This window comes from Aotus nancymaae, unplaced genomic scaffold (genome assembly GCF_030222135.1).
Source record: "Aotus nancymaae isolate 86718 unplaced genomic scaffold, 86718_ANA_hifiasm-v0.15.2.pri h1tg000030l, whole genome shotgun sequence".
NCBI lineage: Eukaryota > Metazoa > Chordata > Mammalia > Primates > Aotidae > Aotus > Aotus nancymaae.
In genome coordinates this window covers 27093144-27120858 of record NW_026988443.1, presented here as the reverse complement: position 1 = coordinate 27120858, position 27715 = coordinate 27093144, and the positions used below count along the sequence as shown (strand labels likewise).

General features: G+C 43.1%; 2 protein-coding genes across 3 annotated transcripts in view; one reads left to right on the top strand and one right to left on the bottom strand.

Annotated features, from left to right (window-relative positions):
- Positions 1-18566, top strand: part of IST1 (IST1 factor associated with ESCRT-III) — a 30282-nt gene extending 11716 nt beyond the window's left edge. The window contains exons 1-10 of one of the 2 annotated variants that reach the window (XM_012437333.3): positions 1090-1626; positions 7850-7952; positions 8702-8882; positions 9315-9402; positions 12695-12778; positions 13282-13392; positions 14084-14296; positions 14921-15013; positions 16395-16443; positions 18272-18566. In XM_012437333.3, the coding sequence (XP_012292756.1) occupies positions 7865-7952; positions 8702-8882; positions 9315-9402; positions 12695-12778; positions 13282-13392; positions 14084-14296; positions 14921-15013; positions 16395-16443; positions 18272-18471 (1107 nt within the window). In that variant the 5' untranslated portion in view covers positions 1090-1626; positions 7850-7864 and the 3' untranslated portion in view covers positions 18472-18566. Of the gene's footprint in view, positions 1-1089; positions 1627-7849; positions 7953-8701; positions 8883-9314; positions 9403-12694; positions 12779-13281; positions 13393-14083; positions 14297-14920; positions 15014-16394; positions 16444-18271 lie in introns of those variants that run through there. The other variant, XM_012437332.2, reaches the window with a different exon arrangement.
- Positions 18567-19269: 703 nt separating this feature from the next.
- PKD1L3 (polycystin 1 like 3, transient receptor potential channel interacting) overlaps positions 19270-27715 on the bottom strand; it is an 88464-nt gene continuing 80018 nt past the window's right edge. Inside the window, 5 exon segments of the mRNA XM_064383251.1 lie at positions 19270-20333; positions 20702-20833; positions 24287-24388; positions 25423-25633; positions 27165-27325. Of these exon segments, the coding sequence (XP_064239321.1) occupies positions 20190-20333; positions 20702-20833; positions 24287-24388; positions 25423-25633; positions 27165-27325 (750 nt within the window). The 3' untranslated portion in view covers positions 19270-20189.

Here is a 27715-nt window from a genome sequence, read left to right as displayed (position 1 = left end):
TAATTATGTGTATATTGAGTAATTTAACAGCAAGTTGGATAATATTCCTTAGGTTAATGTCTTCTAATTTCAGTCACTGCAGATAAATAATTTGTGTGGGAGTTGATTTGTTATCATGATTATATAATAAAGGCCTTGAGGTACAGCAGTCCTCCCTTATTCATGTTTTCACTCTCTGGGGCTTTAGCTACTTTGGTCAAGTGTGGTCTGACAATATTAGATGGAAAATTGCAGAAATAAACAGTTCATAAATGTTAAAATGTGTGTCATTCTTAGTAGTGTGATGAAATATTGGGCCATCCTGTTCATCCCACCTGAGATGTGAATTACTTCTTTGTCCAGTGTATCCCCGCTATGTATGCTACCTGCCCATTAGTCACTTAGCACCCTGGGATATCTGATAGAAAAACATGGTACTATGTATAGGATTCGGTATGATCTGCAATTTTCAGGCATCCACTAGAGTCTTGGCACATATTCCCCCTTGGATAAGGGGATACTAGTATACTTCATAATGTCAAGGGTGGTTGTGTATTAATAGAAATATTCTTACCCAAATATATGTAAATACATTTTTGTAAATATTCATTAATTTGGAGTATATAAGAAAAAATGCTGAGGCTTCCCTTCAACTTTACTTTCTAGAGTTAACACCATTAAAATGTTAATACCTTATTTTATAGGCCCCCTTCTCTATGCATTTATATACATCTATAAAGTAGTATTATATAATGTAAACTACTTTTCAGTTTGATTTAAAAAACAAAAAAATACACTGGGAGGCTGAGGTGGGTGGATTACTTGAGGCCCGGAGTTCAAGACCCACCTGGCCAACATGGCGAACCTTGTCTCTACAAAAAATACAAAAAATTAACCAGGCAAGGTGTTCACACCTGTAATCCAAGTTACTTGGGAGGCTGAGGCAGGAGAATAGCTTGAACCCAGGAGGTGGAGATTGCAGTGAGCTGTGATTGTGTCACTGTATTCCAGCCTGGGTGAGAGTGAGACTCTATCTCAAAAACAAAACAAAACAATAAAAACAACACATCTGCTGGGCGCGGTGGCTCACGCCTATATTTCTAGCACTTTGAGAGGCTGAGGTGGGTGGATCACCTGAGGTCAGGAGTTCAAGACCAGCCTGGCCATCACGGTGAAACCCCATCTTTAAAAACAAAAAACAAAACAAAACAAAAAAACACATCTTAGAGCTCCATTTCATTTGTTCAGCAGTTATTATCTGAGTGCTTGCTTTGTGCTAATATGTTTTAGAATGCTACATTACTTTAAAAAATATATATATATATATATTGCTGTACAAAGATTAGCCAGGTGTGGTGGTGCACACCTGTAATCCCAGCTACTCCAGAGGCTGATGCAAGAAAATCGCTTTAACTGGATCCCAAGGGTTGCAGTGAGCCAGGATTGTACCACCACACTCCAGCCTGGGCAACAAAGTAAAGACACTTTCTCAAAAACAAATGAAAAAAAAAACCAAACCAAAACAAACTACTGCCGTGTATCCCATAAAATGGATGTGTAGTGGTGTAGTCTTGGCTTACTGCAACCTCCACTTCCTGGGTTCCAGCAGTTCTCCTGCCTCAGTCTCCTGAGTAGCTGGGACTACAGGTACGTGCTACCATCCCTGGCTAATTTTTGTATTTATAGTAGACGGGGTTTCACCATGTTGGTCAGGATGGTCTCTGCCTCCTAAAATGTTGGGATTACAGGTATGAGCTACTGCTCCTGGCTAAACTTGGAAATTTAAAAGAGTGACCTTGAGAGGTGTTGCCAATTTACATTTCCAGCAGGAGTTTGAGAATGCACCAGTTTTCTCACTCATCATGATCAAGTGTATAATAATCTTTGTTGCAGATTTTCCCCCAAATATTGCTTACCTTTTAGTGTTATTTTATAGTTTTTTTCACATAAAATAATTTTTATATCTTTTTAAAAAGGCCTGTTCTATCTCCATTATAAAGTATTCTTTTTTTTTTTTTTTGAGACAGAGTTTTGCTCTTGTTACCCAGGCTGGAGTGCAATGGCGCGATCTTGGCTCACCGCAACCTCTGCCTCCCGGGTTCAGGCAATTCTCCTGCCTCAGCCTCCTGAGTAGCTGGGATTACGGGCACGCGCCACCATGCCCAGCTAATTTTTTTTATTTTTTTTTAGTAGAGATGGGGTTTCACCATGTTGACCAGGATGGTCTCGATCTCTTGACCTCGTGATCCACCCACCTCGGCCTCCCAAAGTGCTGGGATTACAGGCATGAGCCACCGCGCCCCGCCTAAAATATTCTTTTGTGTTTCTCCTAAACATAAAACTATTAACATATAACTATTCTTTTATGTTTATCCTAATATGTTAATATTAACAATTATTATATATATAATACAGTTATATGCTAATAGTTTTGTTTTAGCTCTTAAGAATTAAAAAAATTTAGCTGTGGTGAAAAACACATGGCAACATGACAGAATTTACCAACTTACCGATTTTTAAGTGTAGAGTTCAGTAATGTGTACTCACATCGTTGTGCAACAGATCTCCATTACCTTTTCACGTTTCATAACTGAAACTCAGTACCCGTTAAATAATTCCCTATTCCCCCTGCTTCCAGACGCTGGTAACCACCATTCTTCTCTCTGTTTCTCTGAATTTTAGATACCCCACACAAGTAGAATCTTACAGTATTTATTTTTTGTGACTGGCTTATTTCACTTACTGTGATATCCTTAACGTTCATCCATGTTGTCACATGTGATAGGATTTCCCTTCCTTTCTAAGGCTGATTAGTACTCTGTGGTATGTATAGACCGTAATTTTGTTTATTCTATATATCCCTCTGTGGCTGTTTGGGTTGCCTCTACCTCTTGGCCATTGTGAATAATGCTGCTGGGAACATAGGTATGCAAATAACTCTTTAAAGTTCCGCTTTCAGTTCTTTTGGTTATATACCAGAAGTGGGATTTCTAGATCATATGGTAGTTCCATTTTTAATTTTAATTTTTTGAGGAACTGCCATACTGTTTTTCTGTAATGGTTGTACCATTTTACGATCCCACCAACAGTGCACAAGGGTTCTATTTTCTCCACAGCCTCCTTAGTACTTGAAATTTTCCTTTTTTTTTTTTTTTTGATAGTAGCCATCCTAATGGGTGTGAGGTGGTATCTCATTGTGAGTTCATTTTGCTTTTCTCTAAAGATTAATGATATTGGCACTTTTGTTATGCTTATCGATCATTTGCATATCATCTTTGGAGAAATGTCTATTCAAGTTTTTTGCTCAATTTCTAAACACGTTGTTATTGAGTTACAGGAGTCCTTGGTATGTATTAGCTCTTGTGTTTTTGTTTGTTTTTGAGACAGAGTCTTGCTCTCTCACCCAGGCTGGAGTTCTGTGGTACGTTCTCAGCTCACTGCAGCCTTTGCTTCTGGGGCTCAAGCAATCCTTCTGCCTCAGCCTCCCGAGTAGCTGGGACCACAGGTGCATGCCACTATGCCTGGCTAATTTTTGTATTTTGAATTTTTTGAAAAATTTTTTTAGATTCTCTGTCTGTTGCCCAGGCTGGAGTGCGGTGGCGCAATCTAGCCTCACCACAGCCTCTGCCTCCCGGGTTCAGGTGATTCTCCTGCCTCAGCCTCCTAAGCAGCTGAAACTACAGATGTGTGCCACCATGCCTGGATAATTTTTGTAGTTTTAGTAGAGGTGGGGTTTCACTGTGTTGGCCAGGCTTGTCTTGATTTCCTGACCTTGTGATCCACCCATCTTTGCCTCCCAAAGTGCTGGGATTGCAAGCGTGAGACGCTGTGTCCAGACAATTTTTGTATTTTTTGTAGAGATGGGATTTTGCCACGTTATCCAGGCTGGTCTTGAACTCATGGGCTCAAGCAGTCCTTTCACCTTCGCCTCCCAAAGTGCTGAGATAACAGACATGATCCACTACACCCTGCTATTTAGCTTTTTTTTTTTTTTTCAGACAGAGTTTAGCTCTTGTTGCGCAGGCTAGAATGCATTGGTGTGATCTCGGCTCACTACAATCTCTGCCTTCTGGGTTCAAGCGATTCTCCTGCCTCTGCCTTCTGAGTAGCTGGGATTAGAGGCATGCATCACCACATCCAGCTAATTTTGTATTTTTAGTGGAAATGGTGTTTCTCCATGTTGGTCAGGGTGGTCTTGAATTCGCTACCTCAGTAACCTACCTGCCTTGGCCTCCGAAAGTGCTGGGATTACAGGTATGAGCCACCATGCTTGGCCAGCCCTTTTTTTAATCTGAAAATTGTTTTTTTGTGAGTGTGATAGGCTGAATAATGCTGTAATGTATGTATATACCACATTTAATATGTACATTCAGTGATTTTTTTTTTTTTTTTAATAATTTTACATTTCTTTCCATCTTCATCTGTCACTACATGATTCTCCAAAACAATGTCCCACAGCTCTGTACCTGGGTGGTCAGGGCTCAGGTCTTCCACTGCGATCTGAACCACATCCACCAGGTCGTGTTCCAACATCATCCAGAGAGCAGGAGAGGGGCTGGTCAACACGCAAGAGTTCAACTCCCAGCGGGGCTGGCTTCTGGTCACCATGTGAGCTGCGGAATTCTCGTGGTGTTTGTCGGGGAGACGGACGCAGGCTCAGCTGCAGAGATCAGTGATTTTTAAAAAAAATTTTTTTTGTGGCTGGGTGAGGTGGCTCACACCTATATAATCCTAGCACTTTGGGAGGCCAAGGTGGGCGGATCATGAGGTCAAGAGATCGAGACCATCCTGGCCAACTGGTGAAACCCTGTCTCTACTAAAAATAGAAAAATTAGCTGGGCATGGTAGCACGCGCCTGTGGTCCCAGCTACTCAGGAGGCTGAGGCACAAGAATCGCTTGAACCCAGGAGGCAGAGGTTGCAGTGAGCCGAGATTGTGCTACTGCACTCCAGCCTGGAGACAGAGCAAGACTCCGTCTCAAAAAAAAAAAAAAAAAAAAAAAATTTTTTTTCGAGACAGTGTCTTGCTGTTTTGCCCAGACTCAAGTGTAGTGGCATGGTCTTGGCTCACTGCAGCCTCTACCTCCTAGGTTCAGGCGATTCTCCTGCCTCAGCCTTCTGAGTAGCTGGGATTACAGGTGCCCACCACCACACCCGGCTAATTTTTGCGTTTTTAGTAGAGATGGGGTTTCACCATGTTGGCCAGACTCGTCTTGAATCCTTGACTTCAGGTGATCCACCTGCCTCGGCCTCCCAAAGTGCTGGGATTACAGGCGTGAGTCACTGCTCCTGGCCTAGAATTACAGCTTTTATCCAACAATATTGTTGCTGGATTTTCTCAGCTGTGGGGTTTTTTTTGTTTTTTTTGTTTTTTGAGATGGATTTCTCTCTCGTTGCCCAGGCTGGAGTGCAATGGTACTATCTCGGCTCACCGCAGCCTTTACCTCCTGGGTTAAAGTGATTCTTCTGGATTCTTGTGCCTCAGCCTCCCGAATAGCTGGGATTACAGGCATGCGCCACCAGGGCCGGCTAATTTTGTATTTTTAGTAGAGACAGGTTTCTCCATGTTGGTCAGGCTGGTCTTGAACTCCTGACCTTAGGTGATCCACCCACCTAGGCCTCCCAGAGTGCTGGGATTACAGTTGTGCGCCACTGACCCAGGCCAGTTTTTATTTTTTTTTTAAATTATCGTTTGTGATTTTTTCCCAGTAGAACATGTGTCCCTTTGAGAACAGGGACTGCACCTTGATTTACGCTTTTAATCTCCAGCATCTAGCCAATGTCTGACACATACCTAAACAGTAAATACTTATTGTGTGGCTTGAACATAATTCAATTAATGGATTACAGACACTTTATGACATAAAAGCCCTGTTTTAACCTGGGACCTGGGTTAATTCCTAAATTTAGGGTAAAGGCTTTCGGGATCAATTTTACAAAAGGAAAACCCACTGATGTTTTTTTACTAGTGGTTAATTCACTAGTAGACAAATACTATTCTTAGTGTTCTTTCTTTGGTGCTCTTTTGTCTGTCCTTCATTACTTTGTTTGACCTAGCTTTTGTTTGAATACTATGTTTTTGAGTCCAGAATTTAAATTTAGAGAAATGGAAATTGTGCTGTTTTGAACTAGAATGCACAGTAGTCAATGCACAATGGTATACCCTAAAGTCTTGCGGGTAGAGGAAGGGGTGGTTTTGTTGACTGTAACTCTGCTATTCAGTGAAGTTCCTGGTAAAGAGCCTTCTGTTGTAGAATTTTGTAGAGCAGTTTTTTTTCTTGGACTTTTCACCCCTTTGTTTAACTTGTACGTGAGTAGACGTTAATGATATTTCTGTACTCTAGTGCACTAGCTTTTCCCAAAAGACTGAGACTTAGTGGCAGGATTTGGGGAGTTAAGATGAGAATTATTATTTTTTTTTTTTGAGACAAGAGTCTCACTCTGTCACCCAGGCTAGAGTGCAATGGCGTGATCTTGGCTCACTGCAACCTCCGCCTCCCCATTTCAAGCAATTCTTCTGCCTCAGCCTGTGGAGTAGCTGGGATTACAGGCATGCACCTGTAAGGTTTGTTCTCGCTGAGGATAAAACGAAGAAACTGAGGCCAGCACGAAAATAATCCAATGCGAAGGAATTTATTCAGGCTCCTGGGTGAGGTTCTGCGGTCCGACAGGAAGGGCCGGAGAAGTCGCGGGGACTCCTCAGACGTGGGGTTTTATAGGGAGTGGAGGCGTTTGATTGGTTGTGCCCAAGGTGAGTGGAACAAAATGGCAGGGAGTGGGGCCCGGATGGAACAAAATGGCAGGGAGTGGGGCCCAGATAGGACAAAATGGTAGGCAGGAAGTGGGGCTGAGATAGGACAAAATGGTAGGCAGGGAGTGGGGCCCAGATAGGACAAAATGGTAGGCAGGGAGTGGGGCCCAGATAGGACAAAATGGTGGGGAGTGGGGCCTGGATTGGACAAAATGCTATCAGGTGGGTCCTGGTGGGGCGTCCGAGCTCCCCGCGAGGGAAGGTGGTGTGTCCGAGCTCCCCGCAAGGGAAGGTGGTGTGTCCGAGCTCCCTGTGAGGGAGCGGGGTGTGTCCGAGCTCTGCGAGGGAGGGAGGTGTGTGCATGAGCTCCCGCGAGGGAAGGGGGTGCATTCGAGCTCCCCGCGAGGGAGGGGGTTGCATCCAAGCTCCTGGCGAGGGAAGGCGGGGTGGTGTGCGCGAGCTCCCAGCGATGCAACCAGCCTTAAAGCGCCACCATGCTCGGCTAATTTTTTTTTGTATTTTTAGTAGAGACAGGGTTTCACCATATTGGTCAGGCTGGTCTTTACCTCCTGACATTGTGATTGTCCATCTTTGCCTCCCATATTTGCTGGGATTACAGGTGTGAGCCACCACACCTGGCCGAGAATATTTTCAATTACAGGTCTGAGTTTGATCATCTTTCCCCATTATTTTTTGAGATTGTTTTTTGGAGAAGCAGGGAACCCTTCTGCTTTTTTATCTTTTTATCACTCTACCCCCATGCCAATATCTAGGTATTTATTTCATCTGTCACCAAATTCTTTCAGCTGTGCTTTCAAAGTAGATTTCAAATCTGGTTGCTGACACTGCTTACCACCCTGGTCTGAGCTATTACCATCTCTTGTCTGGATGATAATAATAGCCTTCCTGTTGGTCTTCTTGCTTCCAGTATTATCCTTTCACAATCAGTTTTCTATACAACAGCCAAAATGATCTGTAAAAAATGTGAATTAGATCATGTCGTTTTCCTGTATTAGAAAAACACTCTGGTTTATTGTTTCAAGTAATTCACCCCTAAGAGGTGTTAGTTCCTGAACTAATTTTGACTTGAAAATAGTCATTGTGCTTCTTCCATTTCTAGGAGAAACAGCACAGCATGCTGGGCTCTGGATTTAAAGCTGAGCGCTTAAGAGTCAATTTGAGATTAGTCATAAATCGCCTTAAACTTTTGGAGAAAAAAAAAAGTGAGTAGTGCATGATTGCCTTACCTTTTTTCCCCCTGAAATACATCACTGGATGCTAGCACTCCAGTACTGGATTTTTCAGTGTAGTACTATGAAGTCTTAGGAATCATATCTTTTTTTGTTGTTGCTTTTGTTGAGATGGGGTCTTACTCTGTCACCCAGGCTGGAGTGAAGTGGTGTGATCTTGGCTTACTGCGGCCTCCACCTCCTGGGTTTAAGCAATTCTTTTGCCTCGGCCTCCCGAGTAGTTGGGATTACAGGCGTGTGCTGCCACACCTGGCTAATTTTCATATTTTTAGTAGAGATGGGATTTCACCATTTTGGCCAGGCTGGTCTTGAACTCGTGACCTCAAAGCCATCCTCCTGCCTCAGCCTCCCAAAATGCTGGAATTACAGGCTTGAGGCACTGTGTCTGGCCGGGGATCTTATCTTTTAATCTTTGGATGCATTTCTGCCCTTTGTGACTAGTCAGACTGAGTCCTTTGGTTGCAGAGAAAGGGACATGCTCTGTTGTTATGGAATTAGGTAATCTGACTCCTGAGTTGGACCTGTCAAGCCACATGAGCCATATTTTCTCACCTAGTCAGAATAGCAATTTCTACAGTAGATGAGATGGGACTAGGTTTGTTAAGGGAGAGGAGCTAGGATATAGTAGAAACACCCAGTTCTTCCTGTTGAGGGGAGATTGGCCTGTAGGCCAGATGCCAGTGCTCTACTGCTGTGAGATTGGAGTGGGATCTGTGTCGTAGCGGAACTGGCCCAGAAAGCAAGGAAGGAGATTGCTGACTATCTGGCTGCTGGGAAAGATGAACGAGCTCGGATCCGTGTGGAGCACATTATCCGGGAAGACTACCTTGTGGAGGCCATGGAGATCCTGGAGCTGTACTGTGACCTGCTGCTGGCTCGGTTTGGCCTTATCCAGTCTATGAAGTAAGATACTGTGATTAAAAGATCTAAATCATTTCTGGAATTTGAAAAAGGAGTAATATGGTCTCTTTCTGCGTCGGGGGGCTAGCATTAGGGGACTATTTCACATACCCAAGGATCTTCTTCCTAACAGTTGCTTAAAGGCCTGATCTCAATGTGGATAACTGTTAAAATGAAAATGTAGAATCTGAAACTGAGAAGTCTAAATTTGAATCTTGGCTCAACCATTTTCTGACTTCATGGCCTTGGCCTTGTTTGGTAGTTTTGAGTTTCTCCAGAAGTAAAATAAGATCACGAAAATGGCTAGAAGCCTAGAGTTATTGTGAGAATCCAGTGAGATTCATAAAATAGCTTTGGAGGCTATAAAGTAAAACAAAAGCTACGATTTTTTTGGTTTATTTTAAAGAATGTTATATTAATTTTTCCCCCGATTAGGGAGCTGGATTCTGGTCTGGCTGAATCTGTGTCTACACTGATCTGGGCTGCTCCTCGACTCCAGTCAGAAGTGGCTGAGTTGAAAATAGTGAGTACAAGTAGTTTCAGTGATGTTTGTAGCTTTTCATATGTTAGGAAGGTGGGTTAATATAAGTTACTTCTGCTCATTTGACCAGGTATTTTGTACCCTTCTTAGGTTGCTTTTGAAATGGGTTTTGTAAATTTATTTGTTTCCCCTTTTCAGACTTACAGAACAGTGTTTTTGTAAACTTGAGTAATTTTTTTTAAGGAGCACAGCTTTGTGTATCTCCAGTTGTGTCTTAATGTTATTTAACTCAATGCAAATAAAGAAATTTTTAGGGCCGGGCGCGGTGGCTCACGCCTGTAATCCCAGCACTTTGGGAGGCCCAGGCAGGTGGATCATGAGGTCAAGAGATCAAGACCATCGTAGTCAACATGGTGAAACCCCGTCTCTACTAAAAATACAAAAAATTAGCTGGGCATGGTGGCGCATGCCTGTAATCCCAGCTACTCAGGAGGCTGAGGCAGGAGAATTGCCTGAACCCAGGAGGCGGAGGTTGCGGTGAGCCGAGATCGCGCCATTGCACTCTAGCCTGGGTAACAAGAGCGAAACTCCGTCTCAAAAAAAAAAAAGCAATTTTTATACAACTGTAAACCAGTAAAGTTAAAATAACATTAATTTAAGGTGACAGATGTTTTTGCTTTATTAATTCCACAGATATTTATTAAGTAAATTGTATGAGTTATGTGAGTGCTGTAGTGAGCAAAATATGGCACCAGCCATACTCCTGTAGCTTAGAGTCTAGCAGAAGAGACAGACATTAACCAGAAAATTGCACATCACAACATGGATATGATACTGACTGCTGGGATACAAATTCAGTTGTGTTGTTTTCTGTTTTCTACATCTTTACCTTTCTATTTCCTGGGAGATTGTCTCATTCTTATCTCCCAACCTGAGATTCTCATTCTTGTCTCCCAAACCATCTACTGAGATTTCCTTGTTTTCTAGGTTTTTTTGAAGAACTCTTTTTAATTCTCTGAATATATTTTATAGTTCATTTTTGTTTCATGGCTACAATGTTTTCTGAGTCTCTGAGGATATAATAGTTTATTTTTAAGCTTTTGTCATGTTTGTTTCTCTCAAATTCATTTTTCCTATTTCTTAGTTTTATAGTAGAGACTTTTCTGAAGATTTAGTGGTCCTTGGCTGTCGGTTTACATTTAAGAGCGAGGCACTATAAAGCAGATTGGAACCTTGTGTGCATGGGTGGGTTTTTACTGCCAGATCGTTGAGTGGTCTGACTAAGCTCTTATTTGGAGGAATTCCAGACTGTCAGGAACTAGTTGTCTTTCCTTGGGTTGGTCATTTTCTCCAGAATCATCCTCCCTTCTGCCTAGAGTGTATAAGCTGGCTGCCAGCATTTCTGAGAGCCCAGTGGAGAAGGAAGCCAAAAATCGATTTGATATATAGAAGACTTACACATAATTCTTCTGTTGTAGGTATCACTGCTGTCTCTTGTGTATAGACTCCAGAGTCCCTTTAGTTTGCTCACCCCAGAAAATAAATCTCTGATAGTCCAATAGGGTACCGGTGGCAGTCATTGAGTTTTGGGGGCAGAGAAGAGGGACAATAGAGGCAACTGATTCTTATGTAGACTTTTTTTTTTTTGAGATGGAGTCTCGCACTGTTGTTCAGGCTGGAGTGCAATGGCGTGATTTCGGCTCACTGCAACCTCTGCCTCCTGGGTTCAAGGCATTCTCCTGCCTCAGCCTCTGGAGTAGTTGGAATTACAGGTGCCTGCCACCACGCCCGGCTAATTTTTTGTATATTTAGTAGGGACGGGGTTTCATCATGTTGACCAGGCTGGTTTCAAACTCCTGACCTTGTGATCTGCCTGCCTCGGCCTCCCAAAGTGCTGGGATTACAGGTGTCGGCCACCATACCCTGCCATTTTTGGTCTCTTGTATACTCCTTTAAAATTCATCTTATAGTGGAAAAGGCTTAAATATGTCACAAAACTTTAAAGCCATAAAAAAGTGATAAATTAGTATAAATAAAAATCTGTGTAGTATAAAGCAAAACAAAAGCCTTAAAAGACAAATGCCATTTATGTTATAGGTGCCAGGTACCCCTGAAAGTCTTCATAGTGAATAGTGAGAACTCTCCTACTGGGCTTCTGGAATGTTGGGACTACTCTGGTCCAATGCTACTATCATTTCCTGTCTGGAAATGAGAGTAGCTTCTTGAATATTCTTCCTATTCCTATTTCAGTTTCTTTTAATCTTTTCACCATTCTGTTAGAACCACCTGAGGGTTTTGTCCAAAACACAGCTCTGATCCTGTCCCTACGTCTTGCTTTAAAGCCCTTTAGTAGCTTTCTGTTGCTCTTGTGGTACAAACAAAACTCCCTAATATGGCCTACATGGTCCTGTGTTGTCTGGCTCCCACCTCCCTTTCTTTGTTTCCTGCCACAGTCCTTGGACTCTGCACTAGAGGTTCACTGACTTGATTTCAGGCTTGAGGAATGACCATGTTTTTTTTCACCAGTGGCCTTTGCACTGCTGTTTTCTTTTCCTGGAATGCTCTTCCTTCCGCATTTAGTTAACTCCTAGTCATCCTTTATTTATTAATTATTTGAGACAGGGTCTTGCTCTGTCACCCATGCTGGAGTGCAGTGGCACGATCTCGGCTTACAGCAGCCTTGGCTTTCCAGGCTCAAGTGATCATCCTCCCACTTAACTGAGTAGCTGAGACCACATGTGCGTACCACCATGCCCAGCTAGTTTTTATATTTTAAAAAATAGAGATGAGGGTTTTGCTATGATGCCCAGGCTGGTTTTGAACACCTGAGCTCAAGTGATCTGCCCACCTCAGCCTTACAAAGTGTTGGGATTATAGGCATGAGCCACCATGCCTGACTTTAGTCATCCTTTAAATGTCAGCAAAGCATCAGTTCCTTCAGGAAGCCTTACCTGACTTTATCACATCTGATGCTGCTGTTAGAAGCTGGTGATAACATGGTACATCTTCCTTCCCTTGGTATCACTTACCGTAGTTGCAGTTGTACCTTTATCTGTGTAATTATTTGATTAATGACTGTAAGACTCAATAGGAACAGTATCTGGTTTGTTCATCTTTTTTTTATATTGTATATCATAACACTCATGATAGTAGCATTTGAGTGTTGCTTATTGGAAGGATGAAATAGTGGATTAATATGTATCCCTTAAGGTGTTGCAGATTCCCATGTTTTGGAAATCTTGTAATAGACACATGTTTGCTGTTGCCAGTAAGAAGCTTAAAGCAGTCTGTTGGAGTGGTCTCTATTTTTATTTACTGTCCTTTTTCTCTTTAGGTTGCTGATCAGCTCTGTGCCAAGTATAGCAAGGAATATGGCAAGTTATGTAGGACCAACCAGATTGGAACTGTGAATGACAGGGTAATGAACATACTTGGTAAACATGAAGCAGTGTGTGGATGGGAGCAGTTTATTGTATTGCCTGTAGCAATTCTAGTGGGTACCATTGTATGGCTCAGTATAGGGTTTCACATTTCATAGTAGAGTGAGGAGGACAGCTGTGTGGCTGGCATTGTGATCCAGTCTTTACACCTGCCCAATTCCTCTCATAGCTGTCATTCATACGCCTCATGTCATTTGTGAAGGTGGGAAGTGAGGCAGGGAGGAGGGTGGATGAATTGAACTGTGGAAGGTAGCAGTATTGTCTTTTATCAGCATCTGGGTCACGTGTAATGAGAATGTGAAAGAGAGATGTTGGGCCTCTGATGTGTCTTTTGACTCTGAAAAATCATTTAACTGCTCTGAAACTTTTTTTTCCCTCAGTGTTAACCTGTAAAATGAGAGGAGCTAACTTTGCATAGTGAAGTTAGGATTAGGCTGGTTGGTATAGATGCATCTTAGACCTGGGTCTTTTTACTTAACAGCTAATGCACAAACTGAGTGTGGAAGCCCCACCCAAAATCCTGGTGGAGAGATACCTGATTGAAATTGCGAAGAATTACAATGTACCCTATGAGCCTGACTCTGTGGTCATGGTAAGTTTATCCCAGAACACAAAGAAAAATGAGTTTGTAGGTATGGCCTTCTTTGCACTAACTTAAATTTGTGTGAGTTTAAGCCTTTGTCCAGGTAGTACCTTTCTGACTGGCAATAAATATGCCTGTGTATCTGAGGGTTCTTAAGGATCATTAGATGACTGACTGACAACACTTTGAGAAGGTCTAAACCTTGATACAAATGTAAAATGGCACCATTATTGCTACTTTTTGGTGAACTTCAGGAATTGAGAAACCTGCTGTTGATAGCAAGGAATGCCCTAAGACCCAAACAGTTCCCAAAATGTTTATTGGGTACCCACCATGTGTCAGATGGTGCACAGAAAGCTGAGAATACAGGGGAAAAAAATAATCCAGCAGTTAAGGTTGGTGGGATATGGTAGATGCTTTGGTTTGCTGCTCAGACATCCCCATTACTCACAGTTGGGAACACTATCAGATCCATTCCAGCTGCAGAAGTCATTGGGGAATTGGCTGAGGCCTTTGCTGTGATTGTGTTGCAGCCCAACTTCTTCCACCCACCTCTGCCTCCTTTTCTTTCCCCACAGGTGTTGATCCCAGAAGCACTCCAGTAAACTTGCTTTATGCTAATTTCCATCTCAGAGTCTGCTTTCTGGGGAATCTGGCGTTGGACATGGGTTAATGACATGGGTTTCTCTCTCTTTCTCAGGCAGAAGCTCCACCTGGGGTAGAGACAGATCTTATTGATGTTGGATTCACAGATGATGTGAAGAAAGGAGGCCCTGGAAGAGGAGGAGGAGGTGGTGGTGGCTTCACAGCACCAGTTGGTGGACCTGATGGAACAGTGCCAATGCCCATGCCCATGCCTATGCCCATGCCATCTGCAAATACGCCTTTCTCATATCCACTGCCAAAGGGACCAGTAAGTATACATAAGTGTGGATATAAGCTTTAGAAGATGTTACAGAAGATGACAAGTTGGCTCTGTGAATACACCGAGGAGTCGTAGGTTGTCAGGAGCTGTTAGCAGTAAGAACATTTGGTATTAGCTGGCAGTCATCTTGTGGGGGAAAAAAAATCATTGGATTCAGAGGTCTTTTAGTTCAGCTGTAGGAAAATCTATAGAGATGTTGCCAGAAAAACACTTTCATAAAGGTTTCCTGAATATCTGGGATCTGTTATACTCATACTAGTAGCTTTTTCCACCACCACTTTTTATTTATTTATTTTCCATCACCACTTTATTACCATGCAGAAAAGCCTTTGTAGGTAAGATGGTCATTGCTAGTAAGAAAGTCTGATTAGAATTTTCCCTTGTAAACATTGAAGCACTTGATTACGTAAAGAATAGCCTTTGGCTACAGATCTTTAAAAATCTGGAATCCTTCTGACCACATGTGGCCCTTTTGGGCATTTTTAAGGATCTTGAATATTTGTATATATTCAGTATGAGAATATACATGTATTTTTCTCCCTTCCCATACCCAAACCTCGGAAACTGCAAACTGGGGTCAGTGTGTCTGATGTTGCCTTTCTCCTCTTACAGTCGGATTTCAATGGATTGCCAATGGGGACTTACCAGGCCTTTCCCAATATTCATCCACCTCAGATACCAGCAACTCCCCCATCGTATGAATCTGTAAGTGCCTGAGCCTCTTTTATAAGCAACAGGAGAGTGAATCCCATGAAGAGCAAGCAAAATAATGACCACAGGAAAGGCAGAGTTTTGATCAACTCCTAGTACCGTCATCATTCTTGCTTTGGGATTCTTGTTTTGCTTTATAACATTACCCTGGATATGGGGAATGGTGGTGATGGCAGTATCATTGGTGGCAGTGCTTTGTCCGCAATTAAGCCAGGCATCAGGAAGGAACTGCAGATTTCTTAGAAAGTTGTAGTGCTCTATGAAGGCACTTAACTAGTTGTTTTGACTAGGCAAAGGATCACATTGAGCTGATAAAGTCATGGTGCTAGAGTATCACAATTATTAAAATATTCCTCTTATATGTTCTCAACACATGTAAAGGAACATTGACCAGAATTATCCAGTTAATAGATGTCTGCCAGTAGTATTGATTTCATTTTAGTATTCTAGTCAAAACTTAGTAATGAATAGCTAATATAGTAATGATACCTTGAACTGGAGGTGGTTTAGTGCTTGCTTTTGACCAGCCTTGTTTCTTCAGTTACTGTATGCCTTTTGAGACCTGTCTCCATCTAGTTTTTTACTGAGAAACAAATTGGTGTGGCATTTGCTATGTAAATTACTCATCTAGGAAGTTCTTCCTGTTCCTGAGCTTGCTTTCTGTTCTTTCCTTTGGTTTCCATCTCTAGCTGATGTGTTCTACCTTGGGCCTGAGTTTTTCTTATGCTTTGCTTTTGCATGTGTCAGAGCATAACCCACAGGTGGTTGTAGGAATGAGGTCGAAAACCTTCATCAGTATTTGAGGACTTGGTTCTTACAGATATATTCAGGAATACTTTCTCTTTGCCCAAAGGTGTCAGTGTGGTAGGGATTTTTTTCTCCGTTTGGCAGTTAAGAGTTCAACATGAGGCTGGGCCTGGTGGCTCACGCTTGTAATCCCAGCACTGTGGGAGGCCGAGGCGGGCAGATCACCTGAGGTCAGGAGTTTGAGAACAGCTTGGGCAACATAGTAAAACCCTGTCTCTACCCAAAATACAAAAATTGGCCAGGCATGGTGCTGCATGCCTACAGTCCTACCTATGTGGAAGGCCGAGGCAGGGCAATGGCTGGAGCCCAGGAAGTAGATGCTGCAGTGAGTCATGATTGCGCCACTGCACTCCAGCCTGGGTGACAGAAGGAGACCCTCTCTCAATTAAAAACAAACGAGTTTAACATGGTATCTACCTGAATGGAAGAAATGCAGGGGCAGTTTCTTTGGAGCAGGCTCTGTTGCACTTGGTGAGCAACTCAGCTTTTGGAAACACAGGGGCTTACATCAGTTCTTTCTTCAGTGATGCCATTGCTGTTTCCTATGGTAACAATCTTTGTGTTTCAGGTTGATGACATTAATGCTGATAAGAATATCTCTTCTGCACAGATTGTTGGTGAGTGGTATCAGTCTGAAAGCTTTAAGGCTTAGTGCTGAATCCTCTGCTGTTTTCTCATTATTGTTCCTCCCTTAGAGACTGTTTCCATGCCCATCGCATTCTATCTGCATGCCCTGTTCTCATCCCACATGCTAAAATACAACTCAGGATATCCTGCTTCCAAAGATTAAAGATTTTCCCTGGCCCAGAAGAAGCTCCCAAGTTCCCTCTTCCTGTCAGTGGTATCACTATTCTTTTTCGGTCATGCTTGACTTCTTTATATTATTGTTGCTTCATCTTACATTGTGCCTCAGATAGCTCCGTGAATTTTACAAAGCAAACCTGTTCATGTAGCTATCAATTAAACACTGGCCAGGTGTAGTGACTCACATTTGTAATCTGAGTACTTGGGGAAGCAGAGGCAGAAGGACCACTTGAGGCCAGGAGTTTGAGACCAGCCTGGGCAACATAGCAAGATCCTGTTTCCACAAAATAAGCTGGGCTTGGTGGTGCAGACCTGTAGTCACAGCTGCTCAGGAATTCAAGGTTACAGTGAGCTATCATTGTATTCCAGCCTGGATGACAAAGTGAGGCCCTGTCTTAAAAATTAAGATACTACCAGGAACCCAGAGGATTCTGCCTCCTGGGTTCAAGTGATTCTTCTGACTCAGCCTCCCAAGTAGCTGGGACTACAGGTGCACACCACCATACCAGGCTAATTTTTGTATTTTTAGTAGAGACGGGATTTCACCATGTTGGCCAGGCTGGTCTTGAACTCCTGACCTCAGGTGATCTACCACGCCTGACCAGAAGAATACTTTTAAAATTAGAGACAGTTGTTTTATGGAGATATAAATTACATTAAAAAACGCATAGATTTTAAGTATGTGTATGTATACATGCACACACACAGAATCCTACTCTGTGATCAAGGTATACAATGTTGTTCTTACCTCAGAGTTCCCTTATTTCCAGTCAACTCTGCCCTTTCCTCCAGAGTCAGAGCACTATTTGGATTTTTTTTGTAATTTAGTTTAGTTTTCCTCATTCTAGAACTGATGAAAACATACAGTAGGTGTGTGTTGGGGTATGATTTTAACATAAACTACTAAATGGAAGACTGGAAATACAGATCAGACCATTCTATCAAATAACTTGGACATTTCTTTCTTTAAAAAAGCTTTGCCCCCAATCCCTAAAGAGTGTTGGTTCTGAAGGAAGCAGTGTTCTAGCAGAATCCTATTCCACTCCTTGGACTTGGTTGGTAAAGGAGCAGACCTTATGAAAGGGACACTCCCTTTAGGTGATTGCTCTGTGGATATGGCCCCATGTATCCCACTTTTTTCTTACCACAGGAAAGTAAAACAGATAGGATTCAACCCTAATTAGAAGATGTAGATGTTTACTAGCCTTCAGAATTAAAATTTTTGGTAGCCAGCTGTGGTGGTTCACACCTGTAATCCCAGCACTTTGGGAGGCTGAGGTGCGTGGATCACTTAAGATGAGGAGTTGAAGACCAGCCTGGCCAACATGGTGAAACCCCATCTCTATTAAAAATCCAAAAATTAGCCAGGTGTGGTGGCACCTGCCTGTAGTCCCAGCTACTCAGGAGGCTGAGGCAGGAGAATCACTTGAACCTGGGAGGCAGAGGTTGCTGTGAGCCGAGATCATGCCACTGCACTCCAGCCTGGGCAACAGAGAGAGAGTCACTAAAAAAAAAAAATAAATAAAAATTTAAACTAGGGTTTTCTCCTGTATTTTGATCATTTTGTTTTTACTGCGAAAAGGGATCTGGGTCATTTCTTTGGTGTTTGTAACATTGTGCTCCTTGTCCTAATTGAATCAGGTCCTGGACCCAAGCCAGAACCCTCTGCAAAGCTTCCTTCCAGACCTGTGGATCACTATGACAACTTTGTCCTACCAGAGTTGCCATCTGTGCCAGACACACTACCAACTGCATCTGCTGGTGCCAGCACCTCAGCCTCTGAAGACATTGACTTTGATGATCTTTCCCGGAGGTTTGAAGAGCTGAAAAAGAAAACATAGGTCTCTTAAACCAGGCAACTTTCACATTCTGGGAGTTGAGACTGAGCAATCTCTCCTTGTAACAAAGAATCTCCATGAAATTCCGTTTCATCTGTTAACCGTCACTGAGTACAACACTCCTCCTCTGGGTTCTCTTCCTGCTCCTCCAGATTCTGCTGCTTTCCAGTTCTCTGTTGATCCTAACAACTGGAGACTGAGGCCGGAGCAGCTGGCTCCTGGCAGCTGTGCTTGTAGGTTTCCTGTCAGAGTGATCCCAGGTTTCCTCCTGGCCTGTCCCACGGTCCCTCCACAGGAGCATGAGAGGATGGGAAACACTGTGGAGAGACCACCAAAGATGGCTGGACAGTGGGAGAGAGCACCTCATGAAATGTCCCAGCCTCGTGTTGAGGTTCCAGACTTAGAAACAAACCCCTCTGTACAGGGGGACTGTGGTGAGTGAGAATCAAGGCCACGGTGTGTGTATTCTCACACTCTAATGTGACTGGGAGAGAGAAAATGACTCAGGACGCCATTGTAACGGTTCCTGGAAACTGGGCCCTCTCATTGGCATATACGCTACTCCTCGCCGCAGGGAACTGTCCCACCAGGATCCAGTTGCAAAGTTTGTCTCAACAATTGAAGGCCTCGCTTAGTTGTACTGGATTCTCAGGGAGCCCTCTGTGGCCTTTTGCTTTGAGTGCTGTATTTCCCTTTCACCAGAGGGCAGCACTGTGGAAATTCCTGTTTTTCCCATAGCATATTCTGTTGGATTGCATTACTGGCAAAAAAAAAAGGACAGGTTGCCATTCAAGTCTAGGGTGGGCTTCCAGCTGCCTTAATAGAAGTACTCAAATCTTTTGGGTAGTGAGCTGGAAAGCCTACAGGAAAAGAGGGGTACCTGTTTTCATTTGAAAACTGATTCATGGAACCTTTAAAACTAATCTCAGATAAATTTTTGGTGCCCATGCGGCTATAGTTGTTCACTGCTTTCCTGGATGGATGGGACTCTCATGTTGTAACTTCTATACTCCTTTGGCTCATAGCTAAGTCCATCCTTCCCCACAGGGGTGGCTGTGGGATTGGATATGGCTTTCACTTCTGTGTAGTATACCTGTACATACCTGTTTCAAGCAGACTTTCTTTAATGTTTTCAGTTGGTTTGTATTCTGTAGCTCAGTAGCTGCTAATAAAGTTAAAGATCCTGTGTCCTGCTTTCTCTGTTTGCTCAGATGATGAAGTAGAAAGCTGGAGTTCAGTGGAGAATATTTTAACCAAGTGATCCATGTGAGCCAGCCCTTAACTTCAGGATTCCTGGAGCAGTGCAGGGCTCATTTTGATCTCTGTATTTAGACAGCCCAGACAGCATCTGTGAATTTGGTCCTCCTTAGTGGCAGGGCTCCGCATCTGCCATGCCTCATCCTTGTATATTTATTTTTAGTAAGTTGCAGTGAGCTCACTTCTGACTCCTCCGTTTCCCAAGCCATCCTGGGCCATGGGTGGTGAGTGTTCTGTTACTTGGTGGTTGGCAGCTGAGCTGGTTTGTCTGGTAGTCTTCTTGCGGTGTTAATCCTATCTTGACAGTGCCAAGATCCCTAAGAACTTGGAACCAAGGGGATTCCAATTTCTCACTAACTTACAGAATTAAAAACAAAGTGTGTTATTATTGTAAAGTCATGCCATGCAAAGATGCTAAGTAGTAATATGCTAAGAAATACCAAGCCAAGTAGGAGAAAACAGGATTAAGGTAGTTCGTCTTCTAAAACTTCAGTGTCAGTGCCCACTGATGTTGTAGCTGCTTGCTCAGATGACGTTTTTTGGGGCTGACGGATTCCTAACAAATTTGAGAGCTTCTGTAGCAGCATATCTATTAGTGCAACTTGTCTCTGAGTATTTGAAGACAAAAAGAGAAATGTGAGAAAACTAAAATTACTAATACTGGAGTAAAAATGTACCAAAGATTTTTTAAAAATTAGTTAATGTGTAGTAAAGATACTATTTCTTTAATAATTTACAGTCAGGCATTGGAATGTTTCCACTATCTAATTAATGGTTGAGACCCAGCTATTAATAGGACAGTGGCTATGGAACATTACACAGTCTTATAAATTGGGTTTCCTAGGAAGATAGCTGGCAGAGCTTCTGAAATAAAAGTAATATGATTCTGTGCATTATAAATAAAGTCTTAGGGGCAATTACAGTGGAGTTTTCCCAGTGACATAACAGCATGCTAGTTTATCTTTTAGTTACCTACCTTAAGTGACTTTCTTTCTTTTCCAAAGGCCATTAGAATGGCAGAAACAAAAAGATTAATTACCACAAGTACCATCAAGATGACACTGGTGAGGATCAGAAAGGTGCCCAGGACTGGGTCTAAAGCGATAACCTGGGAAGACAGTAACACTTGCAGTGACTGACCATTTAGTTTCAACTTTACAAACATAAGCTATATGCTAAAGTTTGGGATCTTTTCAGAAGAAAAGCTTATCTGATAAAAACATAGGGAGAGAGGCAAAAAGATACTAAGAAGGAAATATGTGTTTTTTTTTTTTGTTTCTTTTTTTGAGATGGAGTCTCTGTTGCCCAGGTTGGAGTGCAGTGGTGTGATCTCAGCTCACTGCAACCTCTGCCTCCTGGGTTCAAGAGATTCTCCTGCCTCAGCCTCCCAAGTAGCTGGGATTACAGGCGCGTGCCACCACACCCGTCTAATTTTTGTATTTTTAGTAGAGATGGGGTTTAACCATGTTAGACTAGTCTCTAACTCCTTTCCTCATGATCTGCCCGCCTCAGCTCCCAAAGTGCTGGGATTACAGACATGAGCTACCACACCCAGGGGAAAATACTTTTATAAACAAACAGAGGAGCAGGAATGACTGATTTTAAGGAGGTAAGATAATTTTGACTTCAGGGCTTTCACAAGAAGAAAACAGGTGAGTTGCAGTGGAATTGGAAGTGATTCAAATGTCACACGAGTTTTGGCAATTCCAGAAAATTCATCTAATCATGGAAGCTAAAAGGGGTCATGCACACTGAAAGAATAAATGCATACTAGAAAAGAATGCAAACTGTCTCTGCCACATCAAGAAACCACAACTCTAAATAAAACAGGAGCATTCCAATAAAAGTTAACAGGTTGGCCACAGAAAACTGGCTTTTTAGTACTTTTTTTTCCCATTGTCATTTTTAAAGGTTTAAGTATTGAGTTATGTCATCCTTTTAGTTTTCTGCATAAATAAACATCAAGTTCTGGGCTTACTAGAATGGTTACCATAACAGAATTTTTAAAAATTTAGGTGTTCTTTATCAACAAATGGTATTTTCCCTTGGTACTGGCCCATTCATTGTTGCCACGAGGGCACTTTTTATGATAATCACCCCCTTTCAGGATGTTTTTAAACACTACCCTGATGGAAATCTTTATGACAAAATATTTTCAAGCACCAAACTGTTACCCACTTAAAAATGCTTATAAAAATTTCAGGTCAACCAGATAATGTGGGCAATCTCTTGAGTTTGTGATACAAGACTTTTTTCCAATAAGTTTACTCTATTTTTGTGATATACAATTACATCAAAAGCGGAAAAGTTTGTTTTTTTCCCCATCAAAAAGCAGGTATCAGCAAAAGTTTGTTATTCTGATTGTTACTTCCTTCACTGCTTTGGATACAAAGTGCTGCAGTGGTAAAGGCTCATTCCCCAGTTATTGGAGCTAGGACCACAACAGAACAGCCCAGTCAGCGAAAATAGCAGTTACAGTTGTCCCTCAGTATCTGAGAGACATTGGCTCCAGGGCCTCCACAGGTACCAAAATTTGAGCATGCTTAAGTCCCTTATTTTTATTATTTATTTATTGCAAGCTTCCCTAAAGGTTAAGAAAGGGTTCCCCTCACTCGACCCTTTTAAAAAAATTATTTATAGGCAGAGTCTCCCTCTGTCACCCAGGCTGGACTACAGTGGCGCCATCTCAGCTTACTGCAACCTCCACCTCCCAGGGTCAACCAGTTCTCCTGCCTCAGCCTCCTGAGTGGCTGGGATTACAGGTTCCCACCACCATGCCCAGCTAATTTTTGTATTTTAGTAGAGATGGGGTTTCACCATTTTGGCCAGGCTGGTCTTGAACTCCAGACCTGAAGTGATCTGCCCCGGCTTGGCCTCCCAAAGTGCTGGGATTACAGGTGAGCCACTGCGCCTGGCTTAGAAAGCCCTTTTTAAAAATGACACAGTATTTGCATAAATCCTATATACATCTCTCCTATACTTTAATCTTATAGATTACCTCTAGTACCTAATGCAGCGTAAATGCTACGTAGAATAGTTATACCGGTTTGTTTTTTTTTTTTTGGGGGGGGGAGACAGTCTCGCTCAGAAAGCCGTAGCGCGATATAGCTCACTGCAGCCTCACTCCTGGGCTCAAGCAATCTTCACTTCAGCCTCCTAAGTGGAACTACAGGTACATGCTACTATGCCTGACTCTTCTACTGTATTTTAAGATTGGTGTTATTTTTTATTATCTTCAAATATTTTCATTCTGGGGTTGGTTGAATCTGAGGATGTGGAACTTGTGGATACATTAGAAACTGAACCTACCACCTATTTTAATTAGTAATTTTGAAATTGTAGATCATCAGAATGGTCAACCATTATCAAAATCTTGCCAGTTTCACTGCTTAAATGGCAGATTTTTCCTTGCCTGAACGTGTCTACCCTTCATACTAGTGTTTGGCGCCCAATGCCTCATTTGGGTTTCCTACTTTATATGATGAGTAGGAAGGCAGGGATTTCTATTGGTCGTTCCTGGGAGGAAATAATAGGCTGTCTGAAGTATTTATTAACTGAACAGAAATAATGCAGTTCCTCTTGGAACTGTACCTTCAAAATTCTTTGTCACTTCCATTATGTCACTTTGAGACAGAGTCTCACTCTCTTGCCCAGGCTGGAGTGCAGTGATACAATCTCGGCTCACTGCAATCTCCACCTCCCAGGTTCAGGCAATTTTCCTGCCTCAGCCTCTCCAGCAGCTGGGATTACAGGGATGCACTACCACGCCTGGCTAATTTTTGTATTTTTGGTAGAGACAGGGTTTCACCATGTTGGCCAGGCTGGTCTCTAACTCATGACCTCAAAGTGATCCGCCAGCCTTGGCCTCCTAAAGTGTTAACGATTACAAGTATGAGCCACTGCACCTAGCTTTTTTTTTTTTTTTTTTTTTTTTTTTTTTTTAATAGACACAGGGTCTGGAGTGCAGTGGCATGATCATGGCTCATTGCAGCCTTCAACTCCTGGGCTCAGAGGATCCTCCCGCCTTAGCCTCCTGAGTGGCTAAGACTACAGAGTGTACCACCACACTTGGCTAATTTTTATTTTTTTATTTTTCGTAGAGACAAAGTCTCACTATGTTGCCCAGGCTGGTCTCAAATTCTTGGCCTTAAGCAGTCCTCCCTTGGCCTCTCACGGCTTGAGCTAACTCACCCTGCCCTGTTAATGCACTTTAAAAGGGCCATTGAGAAATACCGAATCATGTTAATCTGGTCAAGCACAACAGCACAAGGTTCGGCCCAGTGTTTTTTGCTAATAATTATTAAGGACACAAGAAGTGAGGAAGGAAGGACTAAGCACTTAGGAAAGGGCAGACTTCTGAAGGCAACAGCCATGTATACACTGTATGTGTAAGGCAGTACCATGAAACAAAAGACCAAAGGACTGAAATTTCCCACCTTTCCAGTGTGCAGTGCACAGTAGGGGGCTGTTTTCATAAGAAGCACCCCCAACTCTCCTTGTTCAATATATTAAATAGAATTCTGTGGAGAAACTAATTTTTTTTTTTTTTTTTTTTTTTTACCTCCTCTTGGTGAGAAATTCCCGTGAGGAGACCAACAACGGTCACTGATGAGCTGAAAAATGTCCGGTAGTCAGAGACGCTGCATCCAAACAGCAGGTTAAACTGAACAGAAGGGGAAAGGCCTGTTAGCGTGAGGGAGCACCCATCTTTCTGTCCTGAGGTGCTTGGCGATGTCGCTGGTATTTAACCAAAGGAACAGAAAGAAATTCCTTGTGGCCAAATTATGCCCTGAAGAATACATAAACTTTCTTTCTTTGTAATAACACAGGGTTTTTTTTTTTTTTTTTTTTTAGATGGAGTCTCGCCCTGTCGCCAGCCTGGATTGCAGTGGTCTGATCTTGGCTCGCTGCAACCTCTGCCTCCCAGGTTTAAGCGATTCCCCTGCCTCAGCCTCCTGTATAGCTGGGACTATAGGCTGGCGCTACCACACCCAGCTAATTTTTGTATTTTTAGTAGAGACGAGGTTTCACTGTGTTGGCCAGGATGGTCTCGATTTCCTGACCTTGTGATCCACCCGCCTCAGTGGATCTCAGGCTGATCTTGATCCACCCGCCTCAGCCTCCCAAAGTGTTGGGATTACAGGCATGAGCCACCACGCCGGGCCTAACGTAGTGGTTTCATATAAATTTATTTGACCTTTATATTACTTTGTGAGCTAAGTTTTATCCCCATTTTAGAGACAAACCTGTGGGTTTAAATTATACTAGTTAAGTATGGAACTAGAACTAAACCTAGCTTTCTTACTCTGCCACCTCAGATTTCTGTGTTGTAACCATTTCTATGGGAAGCGATAAAACAACCACAGTGGGCCTGGCGAGGTGGCTCACACCTGTAATCCCAACACTTTGGGAGGCTGAGGCAGGTGGATCGAGATCAGCCTGGCCAACATGGTGAAACCCCGTCTCTACAAAAAAAAAAAAAAAAAAGCTGGGTGTGGTGGCACACACCTGTGGTCCCAGCTACTATGGAGGCTGAGGCAAGAGAATTGCTGGAACTCAGGAAGTGGAGGTTTCAGTGAGCCGAGATCGTGCCACTGCACTCCAGCCTGGGCAACAGAGCAAGACTCCACTCAAAAAAAAAAAAAAAAAAAAGACCACAGCCCATGTGGAAGGACAGACAGCAATGTGGGGACTTACAGCAATGGCATAGCCTGTCAGCAGGATCAGGATGATCAGCAGAAAGCCCACCACCTCGTCCCAGGCTCGGCTCAGTGTCCTGCTGATGACCCACAGCCTGGGGCTGTGACGCAGCAAGTTCCATAACTGAACAGTTGCCAGCAGAACCAGGAAGCCCACGAGATGGGTTGCAGCAGAGTTCACTTTTACTGCCTCATAGAAGCTGATGAACCTGCACCAAAGAAAGCTGACAGTTACTGAGCAAGAAGACTATGCGCCTGTACCGCGGTTTCCCTAGCGCCCCTCCTGCTGAGCGCAGCAGCCCTGAGTCCTATGAGATCGAATGCTGGTTGATATGAGAACTGCTTTCTAGTGTGGTCTCGTGTGAGTTGTGGATATGGGAATAACAAAAGGCCACATGTTATTCAAATGATCTGCCTGCTGCAGATGGCACTGGGAGCTGTGCTGAAGAAACCTTAAAATGTGACCTCTAGCTGATTTCTTTAAATTCATCCTGGGAAGCAAAACCAGCCTCCTGCACTGCTCTGAGCCAAATCTCTCCTCTCAAAAGGAGATTAACTCAACCCAGAGAGAGGAGCCATTCTGCTGGTCTGTTTTCTGCGGCACACTAATCCTGTGTTGTTCTCTGGCAGTACAGGATTGATGTAACAGGTTTAATAATGCTTGGAACAAAATGATGATGGATGGTAGACTAGAGGCGAGGGGTGTTGCTCAACAATTAGGTTTTATTTTATGAGACATATATTCATAATTTTAGGTTGCAGCAACCAGGTAACTTGGAAGGACCTCCCCAAGACACTAGCAAGCGGTGCTCTGCACAGACACAGTCCCTGCATAAACTACTCTCCATAAGGCCTACTTGAAACAATGCCTCAGGAAAAGTCACACAGATCACTGTCCAGGCTGTAGGCCACTGACAAAAAGCGTAGCAAAGCACCACTTGGCAACACTTGCCGTGGGAAACAGAAAGATGTTCCTCTCCATGGGAAAAACCAGAGAAGGCACCCAAAGGGACGCCAAACATCTCTTGGTATGGATGAGTGAATGGATGAAATCCCTACCCAGAAAGCAACTCCCTTTGAATTTAAAGGATGGACTATGTGTTGTACTTTCATTTAAAGGATTATTTGTCATGCGTCAGGCTTTATGCCTTTGCCAGAGTGCAAAATAATGACCAATTCCAGGCCTTTATGAAACTTAAATGCATTATCCTTAAGCACATACCTGAGCACTAATGAAGGCAGAAGAGCTCTTCAGTGTGACTAGCAGTTAAATGGTTTCTAGTTCATTGTGTTCTTTTTTTCAGACAGTTTTGCTCTTGTTGCCCAAGCTGGAGTGCAATGGCATGACCCTGGCTCACTGCAACCTCTGCCCCCCAGATTCAAGTGATTCTCCTGTTTCAGCATCCCGAGTAGCTGGGACTACAGGCATCCGCTACCATGCCCGGCATAGAGATGGGGTTTCTCCACGTTGGTCAGGCTGGTCCAACTCCCGACCTCAGGTGATTTACCCGCCTCGGCCTTCCAAAGTGCTGGGATTACAGGTGTGAGCCACTATGCCCAGCCTAGTTCAGTTTTCCCTGCTGTGGACATGAATCCAAGTTCTGTTTTAACTCTGATACTATACAAATACAGATCTGGTAGACCAGTGAAGGAAGGGGAGTTTGAAAGAATACTTGTGTATAACCAGGAAACTTTAGACATGAGGTAGGAGTATCCTTTGCCCCTCAGGCTTCCTCTCACCTGTCCCGGTCATGGCGGTATCGTGCCATGTTTTTCTTATGTAGAGAAATACTCTTCATGTCAAGCCCCAGGATAATGAAGCTAATGAGGATTATACTCGTGTCCAGAATGTTTCTTTTCCTGGTGAAGAACCTCCACTTCTGCCGTTTTAGCCGACAACCCTAAACATAGACAGCAAGGTCATCACTGCTGGTCTAAGAGATTAGCTAGGTTTCTCCCTGCTTAAGTGTGACAAGCGCAGCTGATGTCTATGGGCAGAGCACACTACGAGGCATTTATCAGCTCTCACTTAGACAAACGAGTTATGGTCTTAGTTCAGCTCTGTAGTCATTCAGAAATGCCACTTACAGAAAAGTTGGCTTCTCATACAACTTCCACTGAATACATTTATTCTTTTTCTTGGAGATCATAAGCCTGTCACTTAAAGATAAATAATACAAGTTTCTTTTTTTGAGACAGGGTCTTGCTTTGTGGCCCAGGCTGGAGTGCAGTGGTGTGATCATAGCTCACTGCAGCCTCAACCTCTTAGGCTCAAGTTCAGGCTCAAGCAA